We start from the raw sequence: 23198 nt of genomic DNA, 5'->3' as shown, positions 1-23198 counted from the left end.
TTGGATTTGGGAGTCGTTTTGGGGAGCTTAAAGTAGAAAATTGGGAGGCCATGCGTGGTGGCTCACGCTTGTAATCCCAGCACTTTGGGCGGATCACGAGGTCAGGAGTTTGAGACCAGCTTGGCCAACACAGTGAAACACATCTCTGCTAAAAACACAAAAATTAGCTGGGCGTGGTGGCAGGCACCTGTAATCCCAGCTACTTGGTAGACTGAGGCAGGAGAATCACTTGAACCAGGGAGGCAGAGGTTGCAGTGAACCGAGAGTATGCCACTGTACTCCAGTCTGGACAACAGAGCTAGACTCCGTCTATAAAAAAAAAAAAAAGTAGAAAATTGGGCTTCTCTGAAAGTTCCATTCCGTTTCCATCCTTATCCTTTTGAACTTTGACATTCTCTCAAGTCCGGATCCAACTTCTGGGACCTGCTGAAAAGCATCCCGGCTGAATCAGAAAGGAGGACAGCTGTGAGTCTGGGACTTGGAAGGATAATTTGAGTACCCAGGGAGGAGCTGAAATGAGTTCCTTGTTGTCACCTCAACAAGGAGGAGGCCCAGGCAGCCGGTCTGGTGGCTTGCCCAACGCCATTCTTGAGGGCCTGAATCATGAGGTTTCCTTCTAAAGCCCATTCCTGAGATGCTGACTCAGCCACCAGGTGTCAAGGTTTCTAGGGCTTAGGCCCAAGGGCTGATGTTGGGGCCAGTATCCCTGAAATGGAGAGATGAACACTGTGCTTCCAAGATTGTTCACTGAAGGTAATCATGGAATCACCCACAAAACTAGGGTCCAGATGTGCCTGATTTTTCTCCTTCTGTGTGGAGTATTGTAATAGTAGTAGCTTAGGTCTTGTATGCCTTTATCCCTGAGCAGGAGGCAGAGCTATGAAAACAAGACCTGTCTTTCTAGAAGTAGCAAAATAGAATCCCACATTGCAGAGGGGCCAGAAAATTCTTATAATCTTTCTGAGACATCTGCCAAGATGGGTTATGTGGAGTTTTGTCTAGTCTCTCCCCCACCTCACTCACCCAATGTCATTCAATATCATGGCTATTCCACCATAGTCACAATAGGTCCCCTCCCTATACAGCCGGAGCTCCCTTGCCCAAGCCTAAACTAATCCTGGGACATTGTCCTACCTAGTTTAACCCTGCATTCATTCTCATTGACAGTCTCCCTACAACCACTCCCAAGTTAAGTCGATTTATAATAAAGGGCACTTTTCCTTGCCAAGTATTTGGAAGGGAAGGGGACAGATAAATGAAACAGAGCCACTACCCAGCAAGAAGTTGCAGCCCAGTGGAAAGACAAATACAGAAACAATTACAGGGAAGAAATAAGAGTGATGCAAACTCTTTGGTAGGAGCCTGAGGCAAGTCTTTCTGATCCGGGTGATGAAGGCATCTGTGAGGCAGAGAGATCTGAGGCCGCGCCTTGATAAATTACAGGACCTCCATACCAGTAGTTCTCAACAGCTGAGGCGTAGGGCAAGTCAGAATCACCAGGGGAGTTTTTCCCCAAGTAAACGTGACAGATGTCCCAGCAGTTCTGACGCGCCTAGGAGAGCGGGGTGGGCAGCAAGGCATATGTATGTGTTTTGTAAAAACTTCCAGTCGATTTTTGTTCATTCCAACCCCAGAGCCCGCGTTCTACACTCCCTGGAGACGACGGGACATCTAAAGATCCTCGAGCCTTAGGAAAATGACCCGAGGTCGGCGGCTGACGCGTTACCATGGATACTCCGGGTGGAGGGCCTGACAGCGCACACCCTGATGACGTCACTCCGAGCCGACTGGCGCACAGGGCAAAAGGCAAACCCACTTCCTGTTCGGCTCCGCCTAGAGCAGGGGACGGGCGGGTAGGCGATTCTCTCCAATCACAGTTCCGAAAGGAGGAACGCTGAAAATGTATCCTCCGATCACAGCTTGCAACGAGATTGATGTGTCTTTTCACCAATCACTGCCTAGGCGCGAGGGGGTTGTCGGGATGGGGGCGGGAGCCAACATGGAGCCCTCAGTGGGATGAGGGTGAAACTGCCATTGCCGGCTACTCCTGTTTTCTCGCCCCAGCATGCTGGTGCACTTATTTCGGGTCGGGATTCGGGGTGGCCCAGTCCCAGGCAGGCCGCTACTGCCTCTCCGCTTCCAGACATTCTCAGCTGTCAGGTAAAAAGAGAAAAACCTACTCAGCGCGGGCCATTGACCGGCCGGCAGGTCATTTCCAAGCCCGCCGGGAGATGGAGTCCGCGGGCTCGCGCGAGGCTTGCTGGGAGTTGTAGGCCAGGCCGGCCAGGGTGGAATGTCACTCCGCGGGTATTGGCCTCAATTATTTATAGTGACGGTATAGGCGCCAGCGGATGCTCCGGCGTCTGCATCCGCGTGTCGGCCGGAAGGAGAGGACGCTCGGGGTCAGTGACCACGCCCAGTCCGCACTCCTGACCAGGGGTCGCCTTTCCTAGCCTCGGAGTTGATTGGGCGATTTGGACGAAAATTCTTATTAGTGTCCAGAGACATTTAATAGTAGTGGTGCTCCCAGGAATCAAAGTGAGTCGAACAAGAGCTGGAGATGTTCAGCAGTGATGAAGAGCCAATCTAATAGGCTAGGCGCGGTGGCTCACCCCTGTAATCCCAGCAGTTTGGGAAGCCAGGAGTTCGTGACCAGCCTGGCCAACATGGCAAAACCCCGTATTTACTAAAAACTACAAAAATTTGTTGTGTGTGGTGGCACACGCCTGTAATTCCAGCTACTTCTCAAAAAACAAAAAAAAAGAAGAAGAAGAAATAGTCAATCTAATAACCTGTACATGTCTGTTTTTGGCAAAACACTCTACACAGATTGGTCCAGAGAGAGAGGCAGATGGGAAACAAACAAGGACCCTGAAACTACAACTCTAACGTAAATGTTTTATGAGAAGGGACTGATTCCTGAATCCATTTTTTTTTTTTTTTTTGAGACAATCTCGCTCTGTCACCCAGACTGGAGTGCAGTGGCGCGATCTCGGCTCACTGCAATCTCTGCTTCCTGGGTTCAAGCGATTCTCATGCCTCAGCCTTCCAAGTAGCTGGGATTACAGACGTGCACCACCACACCTGGCTAAGTTTTGTATTTTTAGTAGAGATGGGGTTTCATCATTTTGGCCCGGCTGGTCTTGAATTCCTGACCTCAGGTGATACTCCCACCTCAGCCTCCCAAAGTGCTGGGATTACAGGCGTGAGCCACCGCTCCTGGCTGTCTTTTCTAATCCTAGAGTGAATAACTTGGGGGCCAAGCAGATAGAAGATTCCCAGGGGCAGGCGGATATGGAGTTGTGTCATTTGGAAAGGCCATCTGACTGATGGAGGGCAAGAGCTGGGGCGAGCTGGAGCTGGAAGTCTTGGTGCTGGGAAGTAATCCACAAGCTCTTGGCAATGACGAAGACTTTCTTAGAGTCTTAGTTTGGAGACAATGCAAGAAGCTGGAAAAAGGCCATGGTAAATGTTGAAAGGTTTAAAAGCAGTCCTTCAGAAACAGTAAGTGTATTGGTGTTATTTAAACCAGAGAGAAGCCCAAGGAAAGACAACAAATAATATTCAAGTATATACACATTCATTAGTCAGTATTTTTCAATAGATTATGAAATGAATTTAGTGGGTCAGGACCATTTAAAAGTAAACATAGGCCAGGCACGGTGGCTCACACCTGTAATCCCAGCACTTTGGGAGGCCAAGGCAGGCAGATTACCTGAGGTCAGGAGTTCAAGACTAGCCTGGCCAATGTGGTGAAACCCTGTCTCTACTAAAAATACAAAAATTAGCCAGGCGTGGTTGCACGCACCTGTAGTCTCAGCTACTTGGGAGGCTGAGGCAAGAGAATAGCTTGAACCCAGGAGGTAGAGGTTGCAGTGAGCCAAGATCATGCCACTGCACTCCAGCCTGGGCAACAGAGCAAGACTCCACCTCTAAATAAATAAATATATGTATGTAAATATAGGTCAGGCATAGTTGCACACATCGGTAATCTCAGCACTTTGAGGAGCCAAGGCAGGCAGATTACTTGAGGTCAGGAGTTCAAGACCAGCCTGGCCAACATGGTGAAGCCCTGTCTCTACTAAAAATAGAAAAATTAGTCAGGCGCTGTGGCTCACGCCTATAATCCCAGCACTTTGAGGGGCCGAGGTGGGCAGATCACTTGAGGTCAGGAGTTCAAGACCAGCCTAGCCAACGTGGTAAAGCCCCGTCTGTACTAAAATAACAAAAATTAGCTGGGCATGGTAATGCCTGTAGTCCCAGCTAATCAGGAGGCTGAGGCAGGAGAATCGCTGAACCCAGGAAACAGAGGTTGCAGTGAGCCAAGATAGTGTCACTGCTCTCCAGCTTGGGCAACAGAGAGAGACACCGTCTCAAAAAGAAAAGAAGGCTGGGCACAGTGGCTCACGCCTGTAATCCCAGCACTTTGGGAAAGCTGAGGCGGGTTGATCACAAGGTCAGGCATTCAAGACCTGTCTGGCCAACATGGTGAAACCCAGTCTCTACTAAAAACACAAAAATTACCCGGGTGTGGTGGCACATGCCTGTAATCCCAGCTACTCAGGAGGCTCAGGCAGGAGAATTGCTTGAACCCGGGAAATGGAGGTTGCAGTAAGCTGAGATCGCACCCTTGTACTCCAGCCTAGATGACAGCGGCACTCTGTCTCAAAAAAAAGGAAAGAAAATATCAGAATACATGTTAAGAATTAGAGAAAATACTGTTTTGCAAAGTGTTTCCATTCTGAGTGGCATATATGTGTTCATGGTTGCAATGTAAGATATGTTTCCTTCCTCATGGAGAACCTCTGAAAAGGGTAAAAAAAGAAAGAAAAAGACATGTTTCTTGCTGTAGGCCACAGTAAGTGTAAACATTTGCAAAACCCTGTAGTAGTTGGGTTAGATTGCATCTCTAATGAGGGCATGCGTGTGCTCAACAAACATAAACATTGGTGGAACATCTATCATCTTCTGCCAGTGTGTCTAAGATATAGTTTCCTGCCTTTCAGAAACACATGGTGTGGGAAAACTGGACAGTTACACAAGGCAGAAGGAGAGTAAGCATCTCGATCTAAAATTTATGATAGACACAAGAACACAGTGGAAAACCAGACAGAAAAACCCGGCAGTTGGGATGGGGTGGGGGAAGGCCTCATGTAGGCAAGAGGCACAGGCCTTCCTAAAAGCAAGGGAAGGATGAGCTGAAACTGCAGTTAGAAGGTTCTAGGGATGTGAAAAGCCATGTTGGGAAAGAGAAAAGCTCACACCATTCTTTTTTACAGCCTTCCCCATCAGTAAGCTCATCTGGATCTTCCAGATCTCACCATCCTCTCCTGGCTGGATAACTTCTGCTCCCTACAACCAGTCCTGTCTGCCTCCAGACCACGCCTCTCTGCTATGATCTTTTTTTTTTTTTTTTTTGAGAAAGAGTCTCGCTCTGTTGCCGAGGCTAGAGTACTGTAGCTCAGCTCACTGCGACCTTCACCGCCCAGGTTCAAGTGGTTCTCCTGCCTGAGTAGCTGGGACCACAGGCATGCACCACCACACCCACCTAATTTTTGTATTTTTAGTAGAAACAGGGTTTCAATATGTTGGTCTCAAACTCCTGGCCTCAAATGATCCACCTACCTCAGCCTCCCAAAGTGTTGGGGTTACAGTATGAGCCACTGCACTCTGCCATGCTTTGATCTTTAAAACGCAAACCTGATCTTGTCACACGTCAGCCTAAAAATCACCATGGTCCTTATTGCTCTCTTAAGTCCAGGTGCTTGATAAGAACTAGAAAACTGCCACTCCCAGAGGTTGCAGTGGGCTGAGATTGCACCATTGCACTCCAGCCTGGGCAACAAGAGCGAAACTCCGCTCAAAAAGAAAAAGAAAAAGAAAAGAAAACTGCCTCTCCCCCAAGTCTCATGTCTCCTCTTTCTTCTTGTAGGCCAGGCTTCAGCCATACAATTCCTGAAACCTCTCTCCTATCCTTTCTTACTGCAGACACCCACACTTGCTTTCCCTCGGCCTAGAGCTTTCCCGATTTACACCCCACCCCCACCTGTGCCCGGCCGGCCGCCTCTTCCCCGCAGGCCTCACCTAGAAGGCATGATTCCCTCTGAGGAGGAGGAGGAGGAGCAGGGCTTCAAGCTGTCTTGTGCCTGTGATTCCCAGTTAACTGTGAGTCTCCCACACTCAGGCATGGCTGCTGTGAGAGGAGTGACTTTGGCTGTCATGTTCATCTCCATCCTCTCCGTACCCCCGAGCAGAGCACCTGCACACAGTAGTTCAGGATGTCTAGAACAGGTGGAGCGCGGTGGCTCATGCCTGTAATCCCAGCACTTTGGGAGGCCAAAGTGGGTGGAACGCCCGAGGTCAGGAGCTCGAGGCCAGCCTGGCCAACATGGTGACACTCCCATCTCTACTAAAAATACAAAAATTAGCCGGATGTGGTGGCGGGCGCCTGTAATCCTAGCTACTCAGGAGGCTGAGGCAGGAGATTGGCTTGAACCTGAGAGGTTGCAGTGAGCCAAGATTGCACCATTGCACTCCAGCCTGGGGGACTTCATCACAAAAAAAAAAAAAAAAGAAGAGGAAGTGCTGCTTCCAGAGGGCTCAGCCAGAGCTCCGAGGGTGGACTAGTCAGTTGGAGGACAGTCGGAGCCTCGAGCCATCCATGCCTCTTTCTCATTACAGGTACTCTGATGGCTCCTGCAGCTTCTCCCTCCCCCGGGCCGTGGCCCACCTGCGGTCCCAGCTCTGGGCCCACCTCCTTCGAGCCCCGCTAGCTCCCAGACGGAGGCCCTCTGCCTGGTGCTGGGTTGGGGGAGCCCTGCTAGGCCCTGTGTTGCTGAGTAAGCATCCCCGCCTCTGCCTTGTGGCCCTGTGTGAGGCAGAAGAGGCCCTTCCTGCCAGCTCCACACCCCGAGTCGTGGGGTCACGCTTTAACTGGAAGCTCTTCTGGCAGTTTCTGCGCCCCCACCTGCTGGTCCTGGGGGTAGCCGTCGTGGTGAGGCTTTCCCCACTTCTCCATCCTGGGGACAGGGCAGGACCCAGGAAGGGCGGCATTCCTGCCTTGCTGCCTCTCAGAAGAGAGTTCACGGGAGCAGCAAGGGCTAGCCAGGGGTCCAGGGATGCCAGGAGCATCGACACCAGGTAGCGGGGTGTGCAGGGGTCCGTTGGGGCTGGAAGCCAGGTTTGAACGTCTGAGAGGCACTGATGTGTCCACATGACCAGCTGCAGCCTGGACACAGCAGGGTTCGGTGGTGGGAGAGGAAGGGCCAAGATCTGGCTGGGGCTGGGGCTGGGGAGGATGGCTCCCCACTCAAAACACCTGTCCCCTCTGCCTCCCCATTCAGCTGGCCTTGGGTGCGGCACTGGCGAATGTACAGATCCCCCTGCTTTTGGGCCAGCTGGTAGAGATCGTGGCCAAGTACACGAGGGACCAGGTGGGGAGTTTCATGACTGAGTCCCGGGATCTCAGCACCCACCTGCTTATTCTCTACGGTGTCCAGGTAGAGCCGGGAGTGGGGCTGGGGGCCGCCGACGAGCCGCCCGTGGCATCCCTAAGTGCACTGGCCTCTTTTGCAGGGACTGCTGACCTTCGGGTACCTGGTGCTGCTGTCCCACATCGGCGAGCGCATGGCGGTGGACATGCGGAGGGCCCTCTTCAGCTCCCTGCTCCGGTACTGCCAGCCACAGGGTGCAGACTTGGGATGACTGGTGGCCCGACGGGGGCCTGGGGGTGGGGCCGCATCCTGAAGTAATGTCTCCCTCTTCTGCCTTCCTTGTTGGTCCATGTCCCATGCCAGACAAGACATCGCCTTCTTTGACGCCAATAAGACAGGGCAGCTGGTGAGCCGCTTGACAACTGATGTGCAGGAGTTTAAGTCATCCTTCAAGCTTGTCATCTCCCAGGTCAGTGGCCCAGTGCGCCCATTCACATCCTCACACACTTTCCCACGTGGACTTAGCAGGCCAGTCGTGGCCGCCCCAGGCCTGATGTTGGGCCAACAGGCCACACTGACTGGAGAAGCCCGCCACCTGGTGAGGGTGTGGGGAGGGGCCACAGCAGTTCACAGAAGGGAAGTGTGGGGGCATCGTCCAAGGTCAGGACAGGCTGCTTCTCCACTGCTCTGAAACCGAATCTCCCCTGGAAAGCCTTCTCAAGCACTCAGACAAGAGCCTCTCCTGGCAAGAGCAAAATCACTTCGCCTGCCTGTCCTGAGTGCCTGGATCGCTGATGAGCATTAAGCGTAAATAGCAGCTCTCTACGGAACACTGATGCCCTCCCCTCACCCCCTCACCGACCCTGTGGACGCTGGATCATGCCAGACACTAGCCTCGGCAGTCACTGGCGTACCCCATGCGGTTCTCTTTGTTCCGTTCCTAGAACAGAAAGAGAAGCAAGCTGGGTTTGTCTAGAGGAAGGACTCCGCAGTTCCTAGCATTCTCGCTCGGCTCCTTCATGCCTGCTGCTCGCACCCCAGCTGGCCAAGTTAGGGTTACATGCTGTGACCGGTGGACGGCCACTTGGCCTCCAAGGGGCCAGACCTGGGCCTTGGCCTTGGGAGTACAGAGCTACAGCCGGCTGACCCTTGGAAAAGTCCTTCCTGTCATGGTGTGGACGCCGTAGCCTCCCGCCTTCCCTCCCACTCTCTAGGGGCTTCGAAGCTGCACCCAGGTGGCAGGCTGTCTGGTGTCCCTGTCCATGCTGTCTCCACGCCTCACACTGCTGCTGATGGTGGCCACACCAGCCCTGATGGGAGTGGGCACCCTGATGGGCTCAGGCCTCCGAAAACTGTCTCGCCAGTGTCAGGAGCAGGTACTGGCATTCCTGCCCATCATTCTCACCCTCCCCACACCGGTTCTCTTCCCACTCCCTGGAACTCCTCCCTGTCTTCAACCTGGCTTCGCATTTCCTGGCCTCCTTGCAGATTGCCAGGGCAATGGGCGTAGCGGACGAGGCCCTGGGCAACATTCGGACTGTGCGCGCCTTCGCCATGGAGCCACGGGAAGAGGAGTGAGTCCTGGGAGGGCGAAGCATAGAGCAGATGCCCCCCACACCCTGCCCACCCTTCGTGCCAGCCCAGCTGCCTCCTGAGTGCACTGGCTTCTCTCACCAGGCGCTACGGGGCAGAACTGGAAGCCTGCCGCTCCCGGGCAGAGGAGCTGGGCCGGGGCATCGCCTTGTTCCAAGGGCTTTCCAACATCGCCTTCAACTGTGAGTGAGCTAGTGGGGGGCTGCTGGGCGCTTGTGGGCTGGGGAGGAGCTGGGAGCAGGCAAGGCAGGCAAAGGGCCGTCCTCCGTCTGCTGCGAGCCTGCATTTGCCTCCGGCCCGCAGCTGACTCATGCAGGTAAAGGGAGGGTGCTGATGTCCCAGCTGAACTACAGAGCTCCATGCAAAGCACTGCAGGGCCACCCTCGAGGAGGCCGTGGAGGCGTGCCCACCCTTCTTGCTCTTCCAAGGAGGAAACGAAGGCTGGGACCAGACATGTGCCTCACCTGACTCTCCCAGTTAGCAGCGGCAGAGCAGGGTCGATTCCTCTGCTCCTGCCTCATCCCCCCTCCCACAGGCTCAGCCTCATCCCCCCTCACACAGGCTCAGCCTCATCCCCTCACTGCCTGTCTCCCCTCACACAGGCTCAGCCTCATCCCCTCACTGCCTGTCCCCTCACACAGGCTCAGCCTCATCCCCTCACTGCCTGTCCCCTCACACAGGCTCAGCCTCATCCCCTCACTGCCTGTCCCCCCTCACACAGGCTCAGCCTCATCCCCTCACTGCCTGTCCCCTCCCACAGGCTCAGCCTCATCCCCTCACTGCCTGTCCCCTCCCACAGGCTCAGCCTCATCCCCTCACTGCCTGTCCCCTCACACAGGCTCAGCCTCATCCCCTCACTGCCTGTCCCCCCTCACACAGGCTCAGCCTCATCCCCTCACTGCCTGTCCCCTCACACAAGCTCAGCCTCATCCCCTCACTGCCTGTCCCCTCACACAGGCTCAGCCTCATCCCCTCACTGCCTGTCCCCTCACACAGGCTCAGCCTCATCCCCTCACTGCCTGTCCCCTCACACAGGCTCAGCCTCATCCCCTCACTGCCTGTCCCCTCACACAACCTCAGCCTCATCCCCCTCACTGCCTGTCCCCTCACACAGGCTCAGCCTCATCCCCTCACTGCCTGTCCCCTCACACAGGCTCAGCCTCATCCCCTCACTGCCTGTCCCCCCTCACACAGGCTCAGCCTCATCCCCTCACTGCCTGTCCCCTCACACAGGCTCAGCCTCATCCCCTCACTGCCTGTCCCCCCTCACACAGGCTCAGCCTCATCCCCTCACTGCCTGTCCCCTCACACAGGCTCAGCCTCATCCCCTCACTGCCTGTCCCCCCTCACACAGGCTCAGCCTCATCCCCTCACTGCCTGTCCCCTCACACAACCTCAGCCTCATCCCCCTCACTGCCTGTCCCCTCACACAGGCTCAGCCTCATCCCCTCACTGCCTGTCCCCTCACACAGGCTCAGCCTCATCCCCTCACTGCCTGTCCCCCCTCACACAGGCTCAGCCTCATCCCCTCACTGCCTGTCCCCTCACACAGGCTCAGCCTCATCCCCTCACTGCCTGTCCCCCCTCACACAGGCTCAGCCTCATCCCCTCACTGCCTGTCCCCTCACACAGGCTCAGCCTCATCCCCTCACTGCCTGTCCCCTCACACAGGCTCAGCCTCATCCCCTCACTGCCTGTCCCCCCTCACACAGGCTCAGCCTCATCCCCTCACTGCCTGTCCCCTCACACAGGCTCAGCCTCATCCCCTCACTGCCTGTCCCCTCACACAGGCTCAGCCTCATCCCCTCACTGCCTGTCCCCTCACACAGGCTCAGCCTCATCCCCTCACTGCCTGTCCCCTCACACAACCTCAGCCTCATCCCCCTCACTGCCTGTCCCCTCCCACAGGCTCAGCCTCATCCCCTCACTGCCTGTCCCCTCCCACAGGCTCAGCCTCATCCCCTCACTGCCTGTCCCCTCCCACAGGCTCAGCCTCATCCCCTCACTGCCTGTCTCCCCTCACACAGGCTCAGCCTCATCCCCTCACTGCCTGTCCCCTCACACAGGCTCAGCCTCATCCCCTCACTGCCTGTCCCCTCACACAAGCTCAGCCTCATCCCCCTCACTGCCTGTCCCCTCCCACAGGCTCAGCCTCATCCCCTCACTGCCTGTCTCCCCTCACACAGGCTCAGCCTCATCCCCTCACTGCCTGTCCCCTCACACAGGCTCAGCCTCATCCCCCTCACTGCCTGTCCCCTCACACAGGCTCAGCCTCATCCCCCTCACTGCCTGTCCCCTCACACAGGCTCAGCCTCATCCCCTCACTGCCTGTCCCCTCACACAGGCTCAGCCTCATCCCCTCACTGCCTGTCCCCTCCCACAGGCTCAGCCTCATCCCCTCACTGCCTGTCTCCCCTCACACAGGCTCAGCCTCATCCCCTCACTGCCTGTCCCCTCACACAAGCTCAGCCTCATCCCCCTCACTGCCTGTCCCCTCCCACAGGCTCAGCCTCATCCCCTCCCACAGGCTCAGCCTCATCCCCTCACTGCCTGTCCCCTCACACAGGCTCAGCCTCATCCCCCTCACTGCCTGTCCCCTCCCACAGGCTCAGCCTCATCCCCTCACTGCCTGTCCCCTCACACAGGCTCAGCCTCATCCCCCTCACTGCCTGTCCCCTCACACAGGCTCAGCCTCATCCCCTCACTGCCTGTCCCCTCACACAGGCTCAGCCTCATCCCCTCACTGCCTGTCCCCTCACACAGGCTCAGCCTCATCCCCCTCACTGCCTGTCCCCTCACACAGGCTCCAGCCTTATCCCCTCACTGCCTGTCCCCTCACACAGGCTCAGCCTCATCCCTTCACTGACTGTCCCCCCTCACACAGACTCAGCCTCGTCCACCTTCACTGCCTGTCCCCTCACACAGGCTCAGCCTCATCCCCCTCACTGCCTGTCCCCTCTCCTGCAGGCATGGTCTTGGGCACCCTGTTTATTGGGGGCTCCCTTGTGGCCGGACAGCAGCTGACAGGGGGAGACCTCATGTCCTTCCTGGTGGCCTCCCAGACAGTGCAAAGGTAAGTGGGGGCTGTTCCAATCGCTGCAGGGTCCCATGTCACCCTCCAGAGCCCTGCTGGGACAGGGGACATGGGTGCCAGCCTTCTCTGCGGGCCGACTGCCGTGCAGCTCCAGGCCTGCCCAGCTCCCCCTGGGGATGCATAGGGCTGGGAGAGAGCCCGTCAGGGCCCAGAACAACCCTCCTGGCTGGGGCAGTGCTGCTGCAGCAGGCCTGTGTTTGTCATCTTCAGCCTTCCAAAGGACCCAGAAGTTTCCTTAACAAGCTTTTAAAAAAAAAGTTTTTTTAACTGTAGTAAAGTACATGTAACATAAAATGCAGCATTTTAACCATGTGGAAACGTGCAGCTCATTGGTGCACTCACATTGCTGTGCCACTGTTATCACCACCCATCTCCAGAACGCTTTTTTTTTTTTTAATCGAGTCTCGCTCTGTAGCCCAGGCCGGAGTGCAGTGGCTCGATCTTGGCTCACTGCAACCTCCACCTCCCGGGTCCCAGTTCAAGCAATTCTCCTACCTCAGCCTCCCAAGTAGCTGGGATTACAGGCACGAGCCACCATGCCCAGCTCTTTTCTATTTGTAGTAGAGATGGGGTTTCACCATGTTGGCCAGTCTGGTCTTGAACTCCTGACATCGTGATCTGCCCACCTCAGCCTCCCAGAGTGCTGGGATTACAGGCGTGAGCCACCGCACCGGCCTCCAGAACACATCTTATCTAGCAGAGCGGAGACTGTCCCCATGAAACTCGAGTCCCTACTTGCCCTCCCCCAGCCCCTGGCACCCACCAGTCCAATTTGTCTTTATGATTTGACAACTCTAGGGACGTCCTATAAGTGGAGTCAGACTATCCGTGTCCTTTTGTGACCGCATTTTGTCACTCTGCATCGTGTCTTCAGCTTCCTCCACGTTCCAGCCTGTGTCCGAATCCCCTTCCACTGCAGGCTATGACATTCCATGCATGGATGGACCGTCCTTGACAGGCTTTGTGAGCTGCCCCTCCCCATTATCGGCCATTTCAGGGATGAGACGCTGACCCCTGTCCCCGCACATCCCACCCTTAGAGCTTATTGTTTTGCGTTGATCTGAAACCACCCACTCAGCTGAACCTCTGGGGTGTCCAGAGCCGTTGGGCTGACTTCGCTAGACAGCCCGAGGCAAGCCTCCCCGATCCTGTCTTTTTCCAAGCTAAACACAAGCAGTTCTACATACAGCTGTTATGGTAAATAATGAGATAGTGAATATGCTGTAACAGATCTTCAAAGGGCGAAGACCTGTCTCCACCAACCACACATTGCCCCTGCTGCCCCGTCCCTACCCGAGCCCTCTGCTCTTCCTCCAGGGCCCCACCCGGTTCTGCTGTGGCATGTGTCCTTGCCCTGCTGTATGGTGCACCCTGCATGTGTGTCGCTGGATCAGAATCCCTCGCTGCAGGGCCTACTGTCCAGGGAAGGGGGAGTCAGGTAGAGACCGGCTCCCATTCTCGGCCCCAAACCTGACATTCCACAGAGACATTCCTCCCACTTCCACAGCTGCACAGACACCCTCCTGGGCCCCATTTCTGCTCGATGCTCCTCAATCTTGAGCACGTTCAGACCCTTTCTGGTCCTGGACTCAGGCCTTCTGGGCAGCCTTGTCCCTCCTCCAGCCCAGAGAACTGTTCTCTGGTGGCTTTGGAATTCAGATGCCCTCACTGTGATAGAGATGGGACTTGGGGGGTATGTGGGTGCTTCCACTGCCTGCCCTGCTCCATGCTGACCCACTTCCCTTGACCAGAGCCTCAGCCTCTCTGAACAAGACAGTCGTTTTAGTCCTGAGGACCATAAGAAGCCCAGTGGCTCTCTTAATAAAATCACCCCTTTGCCCTCTGGGGTGGGCAGTGGCAGGATAGTTCTCCCTGTGGGGAGGGTGGCTGCACTGTCCAGTCCCAGCCCTCCCCCTTTGGGGTCTCCACTTCCCCTTTGGGGCCTGAGACCCTGACCTTACCTCCCATGGTACTGCTTGGCCATCCAGCAATTTTATGATCTACACAAGAAGCCCTAGGGGCCAGTCTGTGCTGTCTTCCTGGCTGCTCCCACAGCCACAGGCCCTAGACTCATTCCCTTGGGGGTCCTTCTAGCCCTGCCCATGTGGAGATTCTTCCCAACCCACCTTCAGGGAATTGGGTCTGTTGTGTAAAGGAGCTGGTGTGTTTCCCACTGGGTCCTGCCAGCTAAGCCAAGGGCCCAGGCATCGGCACTGGCGTCAGCAGAGGGGAGGCAGAGAGAGGGGAGCAGGATGGCCTGGCCTGCCTTAGGCAGCCTAACCTGTGGGCCCATCCTGAGCACTCCTGACGGAGATGGGGAGGCACCAGGACAGACAGCAACGGGGGCCCAGCTGCCTCATTAGAATCGGGGCCAGGCCCCACCTGGGTACAGGCCCACAGCCTGCAGTCCACAGCCCTTGGCCCCTGAGAACAGGGTCATCTCACTCCAATGAGTCAAGTGCATTTTGAATTTCAGTTTCTGCCTGCCCCCTTTGCCAGGCCTTAATGTCTTCCGGATCTCTGGTGGAGAATGTTTCCCTCCTCATCAGCAGATAGCTGGCTGGGCTGGCTGCTTCCTGCTGCTGCCTCCCTGCTGCCTTTAGCAGGTGCTAACTACACTGAGTCTGCTGGGACCTTTTCCCTTGGAGTTTCCAGGCTCTGCCCACTCACCCCCACCCCAGTGCTGGAAGAAGTGAGTCTTGCAGCTCAAGGATTGCTGGGGAGTCAGTCTTTCCTCTTCCTAAGGAGCGGACCAGGCGTAGACAGTGGCAGACACACTGTCACGGGTCAGCCAGGCCGGTCAGGGACCAGTGACCAAGAAGCAGTTGATTCACCTTCCCCAGCCTCCTGGCAGCCCGCCAACCCTACCCCAGCCCTGCCTGGACGCAGGAGGCCACCCACTGTCTAGACAGATAACGCTCACCGTGGGGATACTCACCCGCAGGGCAAGCCCACAAGAAAAGGTTTTTTCAGGGCATTTTGTTTGGGGGTCTCCCCAGAGTTCCCCTGTGACCCAGAGTCTCTATTTTCTTCTTTCTCCAAAAAGATTTAACATTACTTCTCCCACCTAAATTTCAGCCAAAGTCATTGCTCCCCCAGGAGTCTGCCGCATTAGATCTGCTCTCCCCTCGTGAGCCACGCAGCCTTGATCTCTGTTCACGGCGGTGGCATCTGCATCCTCAGGGCCACAGGGAGGTCGTGGGTCAGCTGGGCTCCCTTCCTTGTGGGCTGATGTCATCCTGCATGTGTGCACAGGCCTCACCCTGCAGACCACAGGCCAGGGCGGTAGAGGACACCACAGAGGCGTGTGCCTTCACTTCCATTTCCTCCTGGAGCACCACCTCCCAGGGGCCTGGGCTGGGCTGAGGGACAGCTGTCATCCTTACCTGGCCAAGGAGGAAGCCAAGGCTCAGCCATCTGGTGTCACCACATCCCAGGGCTCCATGTCCCCAAGTTGCAGGAGCAGTCCCTGCATTTAACCCCACAGGCTACCTTGCTCCCCACCATGGCTTCCTTCCCCATCCCTCTGGCTTGTCTTGTTCCATCTATTCCAACCCTCTCTCCTTCTCCTGCCAGGTCCATGGCCAACCTCTCTATCCTGTTTGGTCAGGTGAGTGGCCGGTAGGGCGGAGGCCTGGGGTATGGAGTCTGCCATGTGTGTGCCGCTGTGGGAGCTGCCTGTTGACTGGGTGTGGGTGGGCGGAGAGCTGGGGGGACCCCAGCCCAGAGCCACAGCCGCTCCCTGGAGATGCTGTGGCCACCCCTACTCCTGCCTCCCTGCGGACTTTGGATCCCCTCCCACAGGTGGTCCGGGGGCTGAGCGCAGGCGCCCGGGTCTTTGAGTACATGGCCCTGAGCCCCTGCATCCCGCTGTCTGGGGGCTGTTGCATCCCCAAAGAGCACCTGCATGGCACCGTCACATTTCACAACGTCTGCTTCAGGTCAGCGTGGGTGAGCAGGCGCAGGGGTGGAGGTCTGGCTTAATGCCCCCCATAAACAGGCCCTCTCAGGGGGCTATAGGGAGACTTAGGAGGGACCCGGGCAACAAGGGCTGGGAGCCTGGTCTGACTGGGGGTCTCTCGGCTCCTCCCAGCTACCCCTGCCGCCCCGGCTTCGAGGTGCTGAAAGACTTCACCCTGACGCTGCCCCCTGGCAAGATCGTGGCCCTCGTGGGCCAGTCTGGGGGAGGTAAGGGAAGCCTTCTCTTCACCCTCTGGCTCTTCCTCTGGCAGCCACTCAGAGCAAGGTCGGGAGCAGTGATCCCTGCACACCAGTGGGGTCCCTTCCTCCACTGCCACAGGGCCCTTTCCTGGGACAATCCCCAGAACCCCTGGCCTCCCTCCCTCTTACCCCACTTCCACAGGAAAGACCACTACCTCCCTCTGTCACCCCAATTTTCCAGGAAAGACCACCGTGGCTTCCCTGCTGGAGCGCTTCTACGACCCCACGGCAGGCGTGGTGATGCTGGATGGGCGGGACCTGCGCACCCTTGACCCCTCCTGGCTCCGGGGCCAGGTCATTGGCTTCATCAGCCAGGTGCGGGGCCCTCAGTCCCACTTCCCATCCTCCTCTGGGCCCCCCCTCTTGTCCTCAGGTACCTTTTCTTTCCATCCCACCCTCACCATCCTTGCTGCTCTCAGGAGACCCCTGGCTTTTTCCATACGTACCCGGCTGTCGTCTGGGCAAGGCATCCCTTCCCGGGAGCAGCCGCAGCTCTGCCTGGTCTCCCAGAGCAGGGATGCTTTCTCCCAGTTTACAGCAGTCTACACAGATGGGGCACCCCTGGGATTCTCTGCAAATCCCACAGTATCCAAGTCTAGGGGAGCCTGTGGTGGGGTTGCTGAGCCTGCAGCCATTCTCCCTCTGCTTGAGGTGGCCCTGCCCAGCGGGGATCCACCCTCCCCTTTGAGGGCTGTGAATGAAGAGGGAGCCTGCCGTCCTGCCAGGGAGAGTGCCTGTGCCAGAGAAAGGCAAATGGAAGCCCCCAACCCCAGCACCTGCTCTGCCAGCGCCTCCTGGTCCCACTCCTGGGAAGGGGTTCTGGGCCCTTGGTAGGAGGTCAACCTGTCCTTCCTTTCTGGGGGCCGCTCTGCATCCTCACTTCACCTCTGACTCTGAACTTCTGATTCTTTAAGAGCTCCTAGTCTAATCCTCCAAAATGGACTGTCCCGATGTACATGGCAGCCCTTTGCGTTTCTGGGGCAAAGAGAATGTTTCTGTGGACTCTATCTCCATAACCCCTCACCCACAGGAGCCGGTCCTGTTTGGGACAACCATCATGGAGAACATCCGCTTTGGGAAGCCGGGAGCTTCCGATGAAGAGGTGTACGCAGCTGCCCGGGAGGCCAATGCCCACGAGTTCATCACCAGCTTCCCTGAGGGCTACAACACGGTTGTCGGTGGGTACCAGGACAGGACCCGTGCTCGGGTCTGCGGGGAACCAGGCGGGGAGGCATTGGGACACAGGATTCTGCAGGAACAGTGAACAGCCCAGCGGGACTGAGGGGAGCAGGGACAGTTGGGGAGAAAGACAGTTGTGTCCGGGAAGACCAGAGCCACAGCCAAAGAGGACAGATGCTCTGTGGGGACAGGAGTCCAGGCCCATGTGGTTCAGAACCAGTAGACCAGGCAGTCCACAGAGACAAGACAGGCTCCAGGAGGAGCTGGAGAATGCAGCAAGGGCATATGGCAGGACCCTGGCCAGGGACACAGTGACGCGTGGTGTTTGGAGTCCCCACCAAGTCTGAAGGGCTGCCACTTCCCCAGACAGAACAGAAGGCACAAGGGCCGCCTCCTCTCCACTGTCCATCCCCCTTCAGCTCCTGTTGCCTAACAGAAGACCCAGGGGGCTGCCTCCTCTCCACTGTCCGTCCCCCTTCAGCTCCTGTTGCCTTCCTGTGCTTTTCTTCTCTAAAGGCGTTTCTCCTCATTCTAATCAGGGTGGCTGGATGGGCCCCAGGAGAGGGCTCTGAGGGCTGAACTAGGGGCACACGGCTGGCACTGCAGGGCTGACCTAGGGGCATGCAGCTGGCACAGCAGGGCTGAACTAGGGGCACGCAGCTGGCACAGCAGGCCTGAACTAGGCACGCAGCCTGGCACTGCAGGGCAGCAGTTGACATGCAAAGCTCCCAGGTCTTCTCTTTCCAACCTTTGGGGCCTGTGTCTTGGCCAGAGTCTTGGCTCTGTTGCAGTGTTTAAGCACTTCTCAGGATGCAGAGATACCGGGGCTTCTCAACTCTGGTCAGTCCGACTGAGTCCAGCCTTCTGAGCTATGGGGCCACCGTCCCCAGCCCAGCCTCGTGGTCTCGATTGCTCCCCCAGCCGTGTTCATCCACCGCCCAGATCCCAGCTGTCCTCACTGGGTGCTCTCCCACATCTCTCTTGGGTGGCTCTTTCCTTGTCTCTCTGATCTTAGTACTTCCTGCTCATTGGGGCCTTCTTGGGGCTATACCCTTACTGACCTGTCACCTGCTGTCACCTTGAGGTCCTTTTTGGCTTCCAGGCTGCCACTTGTGCTGCCCTCTGTGGGCTTTGAATCTGCCTCCCTGGAGTCACTGGACCCCAGAGCCCATGTTTGGGTGCTGGATGTTCCCCACAGCCACAGAGACCCAGGAGGCTGGGAAGGTAGCTGGAGCTGCAGGCACAGTGCGGGGTGGGGGTGAGAGGCAGGAGGAGGGTGCATAGTGCGGGGTGGAGGGGGTCAGAGGCAGGAGGAGTTGTACAGTTTGGGGTGGGGGGCGGAGGCAGGAAGAACGTGCATGGTGCTATGAAGGGCACTCCGAGGATCTTAATGGGAGTTCAGGAAGGACCCGGTGCCCCTTTGTTGGCCACCCTCAAGTTCTCAGCTTCAGGCTCCTGCCCTGCCCATCCCTTCCCAGGTGAGAGGGGCACTACCCTGTCTGGAGGCCAGAAGCAGCGCCTGGCCATCGCCCGAGCCCTCATCAAGCAGCCCACGGTGCTGATACTGGACGAAGCCACCAGCGCGCTGGATGCGGAGTCTGAGCGGGTTGTGCAAGAGGCCCTGGACCGGGCCAGTGCGGGCCGCACTGTGCTGGTCATCGCTCACCGGCTCAGCACCGTCCGTGGGGCCCACCGCATCGTCGTCATGGCCGATGGCTGCGTCTGGGAGGTTAGTCGGCCGAGTGGCGTGGATCAGTGGGTCAAGGATAACTTCATCACGGACAGTGGCACGATGCTGCCATGAGTTATATGAAGGGTGGCCTGGCCCTAGGGCCTTGGGTACTGCTCTGGAAGCAGCATCCCATGTGGAGTCAGGAGTTCCTGCATCAGCCAAGCCCTGGCCTTCAGGCCCTCAGTTTCTTCCTCTGTCCCCTGGGATAGAATAAGTGCATCATCAGCTCCCAGGATCAAAAGGAGAAGTATTGGCCAGGTGCCTGTAATCCCAGCACTTTGAGAGGCCAGCCTGGGCAGCGTAGCGGGACCCTGTCTCTACAAAATACCAAAGGGAAAAAACAGCCTTTGTGGTCGCATGCACCTATACTCTTAGCTACTCTGGAGGCTGAGGCAGGAAGATTACTTGAGCCCCAGAGGTTGAGGCTGCAGTGAACTATGATAACGCCACTGCACTCCTGCCTGGCATCAGAATGAGACCCTGTCTCAAAAAAAAAAAAAGGGAAACATACTCAGGAAGAGTGTGGTACTGGGAGCAAGGAGCAGGAGAAGCAGCACTAGGACCCTGTGCGGGAAGGCAGGAGCGAGACCCCTGAGGTTGTGTGGCATTGGCTCACAGCCATTCGTTCAAGCTGAGGCTGAGGGGCTTGTGCAGGGAGTCAGGTCCTGAGTGGGAGCCTTGGGATCTGTAAGGGGGACGGAAGGAATCGTGTTCTTTTTTTTTTTTTTTTGTGGAGAATGGGGTCTCGAACTCCTGGGCTCAAGCTATCCTCCAGCCTCTGCCTCCCTAAGAGCTGGGATTACAGGTGTGAGCCACAGCACCCGGCTGGGAATCGTGTTCTTCCAATCGTGTTCAGCTAAGTAGGGAAGTGGCCCTAACCAACGCAGCATGCCCATGGTGGCTCCTTTCAGATAAGGCATTGGTTTCAGAGTGTCCCCAGAAGGGGCATTGCCTTAGTGACCATGGGCCTAATGGCTGAGAGGTTCAGCCCTTCCAGGGTTCTGAAGTCTGCACACATTGAATCAACCATCTGCCCCTTCCTCCCATCTTCCAGGCTGGGACCCATGAAGAGCTCCTGAAGAAGGGCGGGCTGTACGCTGAGCTCATCCGGAGGCAGGCCCTGGACGCCCCGAAGACGGCGGCCCCACCATCCAAGAAGCCAGAAGGCCCTGGAAGCTCCCAGCGCAAGTCCTGAGAAGAGCCCCCTGAGGTGTGGTCGCTGCCAAGCATCGGTGCTAGGGCTGGGGCTCAGCCTGGGGGGAACGCACTGGGACTGAGCCCCCAGGAGGGCCAGCATGTGGAGAGTCGCTGTGGCTGCTCCTGCTCATAATAAAGCCGGGGCAGGCCGAGCGGCTGGCAGGGGAGGCCCAACCCTCCCTTCCATCCCAAGTCCTGCCCGCCGCCTCCCTCCCACCAGAGTCCACCAGAGTCACTGGGCTGCACACGGGCAGAGGCAGAGTTCCGCAGGGCGCTCCCCTCTTCTCCCTTTGCCCAGACCCCTCCAGACCTCTCAGAGACGCTCTGCCCAGTCTCCCCACCCCACCCGACAGCCTCAAGTTGGCCAGGCCTGCAGCGCCAGGGAGTTTTTAAAAAACAGGATCTGACATGGGCTGGGAACTCAAACCTAGGCTCTTCCCACACCCTTGCTAGGACCTCACTTCCCTAGACTGACTGCCTCGCTGGACCCTGGGAGAAGGAGCCTATCTCTTGGCTCACCCCAGAACCCACAGTCCCCATCTTCCAAACAACCTCCCTCCCTTCTCCCTGAACAGGGATCACAGTCCTGATGTCTAGATTTCACCTCCCCTTCCCACCCCTGAAGGACACAGGCCTAACAGGGCCCAACTCTTGGGTCAGGGTAGGAGGGAAGAAGCACCAGCCTGCCTGGCTGTCTTCCGCTGGCCCTGCCCTGTGTGCCTGGAGTCTTTGACCCACTGAGATGATGGACCCGCCTCCTACACCAAGGACACCCAGCTCTGAAGGAGATAGGAGGGGCTGATGCCCACCTGGAGCTCTCGGCTTCCTGCCCACAGTGCTGATGAGTACAGAGTTCAATGGAGCAGCTACTGCAGAATCCAGTACAGAATCGGCCCAGGAGAGTACGGCTGTGGACAGGCCAGTCTCCACAGCAAAGTCTGGGAGGCGCACCTTAAAAGGGGAAGGCAGACAGCCTGAGTGACGGGCGCCTGTGGCCCTGAGACTGTGGATGAGGGCTAGGCTCCAGCTGGCTTCAGAGGGGCCTGGAAAGGCACACAAGTAGGGCCTTAGCTGAACTGGTGCCCCAGGACCTCATGCCCCTGCCCTGCTGCAGATGCACCGGCCTCCCCACCTCTTCGCTGCCATCACTTCCTGCTGGGATCCTTCCCCCATCCAGCCACATCAAGGCTGTGGGACTATACGGGGCCCTGCTCCCCTGAGCAGGGGAAGAGGGGGTGCCTGCCCTGTACCTTCACAGTCAGCCAGGCATTCTGGATTTATCTGTGCAAAGAAGGGCAGTCAGTGCCCTCTTTCAGGGGTGGTGGCAGTTTGCTGATGGAGCAGCCGGTGCTGGGGAGGCCAGCCTGGAAGAGGCAGCAAGTGGCTCAGGTTTGTGTGCAGGAGCCAGAGTGGGACCCACGGGCTCTTGTGGGTATGGTTTAGAACTAGATGCTACTCTGGGGACAAGCCATCCAGAAACCCCAGGCCCACATCCACCCTGATTTGATATCCCACTTCCTGACAGATCAGAGGCTGGAGACCCAGAAGCAGAGCCTGGGGCTGGCTCCCAGCTGCTTCGCAGCTAAACCCCTCCCTGGGGCAGCCCAGAGCAGGCCTCAGCCTCATGGCGAGTCCATGAGCCCTGCCTGGGGGCCCTGCTTGTTGGCCTGACCCCTCCCTCACCAGGCAGCCAGCCAGCCAAGGCGGCTCCTGCTTCACCCCCTCAGTCACCAGCCTCAGGCTGCCCAAGACGCCTCTGACACCAGATTCTAAGGCTCTCCTTACATCTGGGCAACTTCTCCAAATCCAGCCGTCCACCAGCCCACTAAAGGAGCAGTTAAACCCCACGGCTAGTGCAGCTGGAAGAGCTAGATTGCAAGAGCCTTGCCATCTGCCTAACCTCGCCTCGGCCTTAGCTCCACAGTGGAGAGCGGGAGCCTAGCAGTGCTTGATGGGGAATGCCTGTTTTGAGAGTGTATGTGGGATAATCTACAGTAAAATACTTGCAAGGCACAGTGCGGTGCTGTAACCATGGTACTCAGTCCTTCCAGAGTGTTTATTAATGAAGCACCTGCTATGTGCCACTGAGCCCGCTACGGGGAATGACAGCCCCTGCCCCCGTGAAGCTTGTGTCCTGTTGGCAGGACAGACAGGTGGCCCAGCAGCTGCAGCATGGTGTGTGCACACATTTGGTTGGTAGAACCATGTTTCTACCACTCATGGCCAAAAAAGCCCACCAAAGTCAGCCTGGTGGCCTCAGGTACTTTTTTGGGCAAAAATAGAATAGAAATAAATTTCAGTAAATAAATTAGTGAGCCAGCTTTCCCAAAGGCCTACAGGGAATGTCGTCTAACTCAGATACTTGGGGGCAGACAACCATTTAGCCAAATGCAGTGCGACACTGATGAGGACTGCCTGGCGCTCAGCAGGTCAGGGCTTCCTCTCAGAACTGCACCTTATCCCCAGGGCCGTGGGTCAGCACAACGTCCTCATCCCACTGCAGATCAGCTGGCACTACCTCGCAAACAGTAACTGCCTTCTGGAGGTCCCTCCCCAGCCTCTGGCCTGCCCCGCCTCCAACCCATCACCTTCTCCCCTGGATCATTGGAAGCATCTTAGGTCAGATACTGCGCTGGCTCTGCCCTCTCCAGGCTCACTGTCTCCCACCATGCAGGCTCAGGGCATGACAGCTCTAGAAAAGCCCCATGCAAAGCAGACCTGCTCCCACATTACTGGTGGGAGTGCAAAA

The 23198-nt window shown here is 57.1% G+C and overlaps 1 protein-coding gene across 4 annotated transcripts; it reads left to right on the top strand.

Annotated features, from left to right (window-relative positions):
* Positions 1 to 1997: 1997 nt before the first annotated feature.
* On the top strand, positions 1998 to 22486 carry ABCB8 (ATP binding cassette subfamily B member 8). Of its 4 annotated transcripts, none has more exons than XM_012443197.3 (16): positions 1998 to 2160; positions 6682 to 6994; positions 7344 to 7499; positions 7576 to 7670; positions 7797 to 7902; positions 8648 to 8809; positions 8922 to 9007; positions 9111 to 9208; positions 11994 to 12099; positions 15697 to 15730; positions 15925 to 16061; positions 16214 to 16308; positions 16523 to 16656; positions 17372 to 17519; positions 18999 to 19249; positions 20307 to 22486. In XM_012443197.3, exons 1-16 carry the CDS (start codon positions 2066 to 2068, stop codon positions 20445 to 20447), a joined length of 2157 nt encoding a protein of 718 aa, XP_012298620.2. In that variant the 5' UTR covers positions 1998 to 2065; the 3' UTR covers positions 20448 to 22486. The 4 variants fall into 4 exon arrangements, with proteins under 4 accessions (XP_012298620.2, XP_012298628.2, XP_064227103.1 ...); XM_064371033.1 differs by lacking the exon at positions 1998 to 2160 and adding an exon at positions 3341 to 3465; XM_012443205.3 differs by lacking the exon at positions 6682 to 6994.
* The last annotated feature ends 712 nt before the right edge of the window (positions 22487 to 23198 follow it).

The sequence above is a fragment of the Aotus nancymaae genome, unplaced genomic scaffold (genome assembly GCF_030222135.1).
Source record: "Aotus nancymaae isolate 86718 unplaced genomic scaffold, 86718_ANA_hifiasm-v0.15.2.pri h1tg000002l, whole genome shotgun sequence".
Classification (NCBI taxonomy): domain Eukaryota; kingdom Metazoa; phylum Chordata; class Mammalia; order Primates; family Aotidae; genus Aotus; species Aotus nancymaae.
This window is presented reverse-complemented; position numbering and strand designations above follow the sequence as displayed.